The sequence below is a fragment of the Eurypyga helias genome, unplaced genomic scaffold, assembly GCF_000690775.1.
Source record: "Eurypyga helias isolate BGI_N326 unplaced genomic scaffold, ASM69077v1 scaffold31275, whole genome shotgun sequence".
In the NCBI taxonomy this organism is placed as follows: Eukaryota; Metazoa; Chordata; class Aves; order Eurypygiformes; family Eurypygidae; genus Eurypyga; species Eurypyga helias.
In genome coordinates, this window is record NW_010251308.1 from 2,851 (window position 1) to 7,254 (window position 4,404).

The following is a 4,404-nucleotide window of genomic DNA, read 5'->3' on the forward strand; positions in this document are numbered from 1 at the left end:
TAGATGGTTGGGAAAAAAATCATACAAAGAGCTGTTCCTTGGCTCATCAGTTTACCCTGGCTAAGGGAAGATTCATTAATATAAGACATTCCCTAGATACTTTTCCACTGAGATATCTGTTATTTTTTGTGCTTCGTGCTCGGTCCAGACTTCCAGAGAAAGTAGGAGTTGCAGGATTTCACTTGGAAATGTTAATTTTATCAGGCAGTTGTATAACATACAACTATACGTGGAGTTGAGGCTCCAGCTGATCTTGGATTGCCTTATGCCTTCTTGAAAAAGTTGTGGTGGGGATAGAAAATACAAAGAAAAGGAAAGTAAAATAGACAGAAAAATATTTTCTTTCTACTTGATAGAGAAATAGTTTTCCAAAGGCTGCAAACTGGAGTTTGTGGACAGCCAGAAAAATCTCCACTCTCAAATCTTTTATTTGGAACAATGTTCTATTCCATGCCTGTCTTAAACTGTTTTGCAAAGGTTATTCAGGGAAGGATTTGAAATTTCCTTTAGTTTACTTTTCACAGCTCTGTGATGGCAGCTTTATTTGGGCATCAGCAGGAGGATGACGTGACCTGCCTTGCTGTGGTGGGTGTAGGTTGACCCAGTGGTGTTTCTAGGAATGGAAATTGCTGTCCCAGTTAACAAGTTGCTCTGTTCTGCTCAGGGAGACAAACCAGCTCTGCAGTGGGTCGGCTGGGAGAAAACAGCTCCAGAATCACAGAACTGCCCAGGTGGGAGGGGGTCTTGAAGGATCGCTGGTCCAGCCTTTCATGGGAAGGGGAGCCTGGATGAGGCTATCTAGCACCTTGTCTAGTCACTTGAAAAACTCCAGCGATGGGGACTCTACCACTGTCCTGCAGAGGCTGTTCCAGGGCATGATTATTCTCACTGGAAAAAATGTCTTTTTTACATCAAGATGTAACCTGTCCTGGTGCAACGTGTACCCATTGCCCCTTGTCTTCTCCATCTGGCTCCCTGTGAGGAGAGAGCCTTTATCTGCTTTCTAACTGCCCCTCAAGGACTGGAAAACTGTGATGAGGGCTGCCCCCAAGTTTTGTCTTCTCCAGGGAGCAAAGACCTAACTTCAGTCCTCCCGCGCAGGGCAGAATTTCCAGCCCTTTGGTCATCTTCGTGGCCTTCCTTTGAACCCTCTCCAGCCTGTCTGGGTCTTTCTTGAACTGCAGGGGTTAGAAATGGAAAAGTCTAGGACTAGAAAAGTCTAGGACTTTTGTCCTAGACTTCATTAATTTGGGGCTGACTTACGCACGCGAGTGCAGTGATTTACACGGAAGCACTTATTTACACAGGTGGAAGAGTTCCGGTGTGTAGGGGGAAAGCATGTGGAAACAAGTCAGCGCTCGGGGCGTTCCAACTCGGAGCAGCAGGATGCTCTGCGGCCGTGAGGCCTGTACGCGCGCCGTGCAAGCTCTGGGCATGTGGTGGACCCTCACGCTCTGCCGTGCAGCGCTGTGGGGTCCCATGGGCCATGGGGAAATGTTGAGTCACAACGCACCCCGTCCTAAGCTTCTGATTGAGTCTTTGTAAAAATCACATCCCTCTCCGGCTGCTGGTGGGGACAGAGGGGATGCTCAGCCTATTGTAGGGGGAGACCTTGCGGCCCTTTGTAGAAGCTGACTCTTGACTTACAACAAAATGTGCCACCAGTTACCTCGTTTGCTGCCTTTTAGCAGTTCATCTGCTTGCATGTCATGCAGAGACATGGTACCTTTTAGGAGTGGACCTCCTGCCCTCAATCCGGCTCCCCATGCTCGCATCCTTGAGAGCCTTGCTCCGTGCGAGGAAGCGTCCCAGGGAGCTGGGGCATCGGTGGGTGCAGCACTGCCCAAGGGCTGAGCCAGAGAAAACCACTGAACTTCCCCCACGGGGAAGCTAATAATTAGCACTAACACCCGTAGGTTTTCTGTTTGCCGTGCAACGTTTTTGAGCTGTTTCCTCTTCCGCGAAGATTACAACAAATCCGCTCTATGGTTTTCATCAAATTTTCAGTTGAAGTATGTATGGAAAATAGTATTAACACGGTTGTGGATATTTAATTATGGCAAAATCAATTTTTGATAGAGGAAAATATTGATTTATTTGTTTAAATATCACTTTTTAGAGAAGAAAAGTAGCTGTAAAACTTTAAAAAATGGTAAAAAAATGTAAATATTTCTGTGAACTTCATGGTTTTGAAAAAAAATCTCTTTCACAGAGGAGAACAGTTACATGTTAGTGGTCACTAATAACTGATGTTTTTCTGCCTGCCATTTGCAACTCTTATGCAGCCACTGGAAATGGCATCAGTCTCTTTAGGATTCCCTTTAAATTAAATGAGAAAGGCATGTAATAATATATTTAATATACTGTAGTTACATAAATCTGAAATGCATGCTTTACAGACATCCATTACACATAAAAACCAATCTGAGCATCACCCTTCCTATAGAGAGCTACTCCCATATGGTCTTTGGCACAGCAGGAAATTCCTGCCCTGCAGATGTCTAGAGCTTTGTATCATCCTGTATTTTAGGATATTAATTGCTGAGCTTGCTGTGGTACAGAATTTTTGCTCAGTGCAACCTTCGACCACCTCACCAGCTCTCAAATTTCTACTCAAGCTGAGTAATAACTATTTTAGGGAAACGATTGTTCAAGAGGATATGCAGTTTCGGTGAGGAAAGAAGATGTATAATATCCAATATATATATATATCTCATACTGGGGTGACTGCAGTTGGACTTCAGTCCTTCAGAAAGCAGGTTCCAGTACTGCTGTGAATGTAGCACAAGGATATTAGTAACTGGACAGAGATGCCAAATTTTTCCATAAATAACTTACGTAACTATGTGGTTTTAGGAGGTTTGCTCTTCATGAATAAGGTTTTGTACTGAATTTTCATATACCTTAGGTTTAATTTTCAAAGGAGCTTCTCAGATTTCTGTATGTGTTGGAGACCAGTTTTTTATTCATTAGAGTGGATCGTAAAGGATGGAGTTTCTTTTGCTGAATCTTGGCTCTATTTCCATGCCACTCAGCAGTGAATGAAGGTTTACATTTTTTACTGTCTAAGGTTTTCTGAAATAAAATGAGGTATTCTGGCCCTTCTTTAAGTAAAAAAAAGAGCCACCCACGGTTTGTCCACTGGCTGGGAAGTTGAATGGCTTGCTTGGCAGGAGTGAGGGGTGGTCTTTAGAGAAGGCGTGCCAAGGCTCCAATTAATACAGCTCTTTCTCTTTCGGTTGCCTTCACTAGGAAACTGCTGGAAGAATGCTGTGACCCCGGGCAGCTCTTTGCTATGACGAAGCTGAACTCCCCGATGGGAAAGAATCTCTGGTTTGACGGGGAATTTTTGTATTCTTTCACTATTGACAATGCAACTTACTCGCTCTTCCCACAGGTTAGTAACCTTTTTTCTTCTTTTCACTTTCAGTATTAAATTATAACTAACCAATATACTAAATGGTGACATGGTACAAATGAGTATAAATTGGCTAAACACTCATCAAGAAATTGGATTTTCAACAATCTTCTCTGCTTTTTTGTTTCTACGTTCTGAAAATTATAAAATGTTTGTATGCATGTTAATATTTCCCTGGATGCTTTTCAGGTGTAGGGATGTACACAGGGGGACGACATTGGGCCACCCATCTTGATTTTTAAAATGATGATAAGTTCTGGCTGTTTTAAGAAGGTGATTTCTACATTTCAGTCAGTGATCATGCTCACTAGAAGCATGATCCCTCACCTAGGGTTGCTCCAGTTCAGGTCTGTTTAGCCAAGATGTGACAGTGCTTTGTGTGAAGGTGTCCAAGTTACTTCCAAGTTAATGAAGTTGACTGATGGTTGGTTGATGTGAACCCAGTTAACAGAAGCCGACAACTTAACTTCATTGATTCTTGCTGTGTTTTGAGTATTAGAAGTGGTTTGTTGTTTAGCAAAGGTGTTTTGGGTTAAGAGCATGGTTTTTGAGCACTGGGAATTTGTAATACTGATCTAGGCTGCTTATATTTGTAAGTAATATAAGAAGTGATGTTGCATAATGAGTTTATTATATTGAATTTTGTATGTGGAAGGAGAGATGTTTTACGTGGCTACACATTTAAAGAAACCCAAACATCTGGACGTATTAATCGATTTACATGTTTCTTTAATTTCTCAGATTAAAGGCATAGGTATTTGTTAAGTCTCCAAGTCAGTGTTCAGTCATTCATACTAGACTTTTCGTTTGTGGCTGTATCAGTTCAACATGTAGCAGGATTATTACTCGCTAAACTCATCCTGCATATAAAATACCAAAAAGGTTATTTTTTTTTTCTAAATAGTTTACAGATCTCAGTAACAGAATATAACTTCAAATGAGTTTCTTTTAGTGGAGAAAGAGTGAGGGAAAACTGAAGTGTAGGG

General features: G+C 42.0%; 1 protein-coding gene across 1 annotated transcript in view; it reads left to right on the forward strand.

The window, feature by feature from the left end:
• Positions 1-3,224: 3,224 nt before the first annotated feature.
• LOC104509905 (alpha-N-acetylneuraminide alpha-2,8-sialyltransferase-like) overlaps positions 3,225-4,404 on the forward strand; it is a gene marked incomplete at both ends in the record, with an annotated part of 41,180 nt that continues 40,000 nt past the window's right edge. The window contains one exon of the mRNA XM_010151999.1: positions 3,225-3,397. Within this exon, the coding sequence (XP_010150301.1) occupies positions 3,225-3,397 (173 nt within the window). The remainder of the gene's footprint in view (positions 3,398-4,404) is intronic.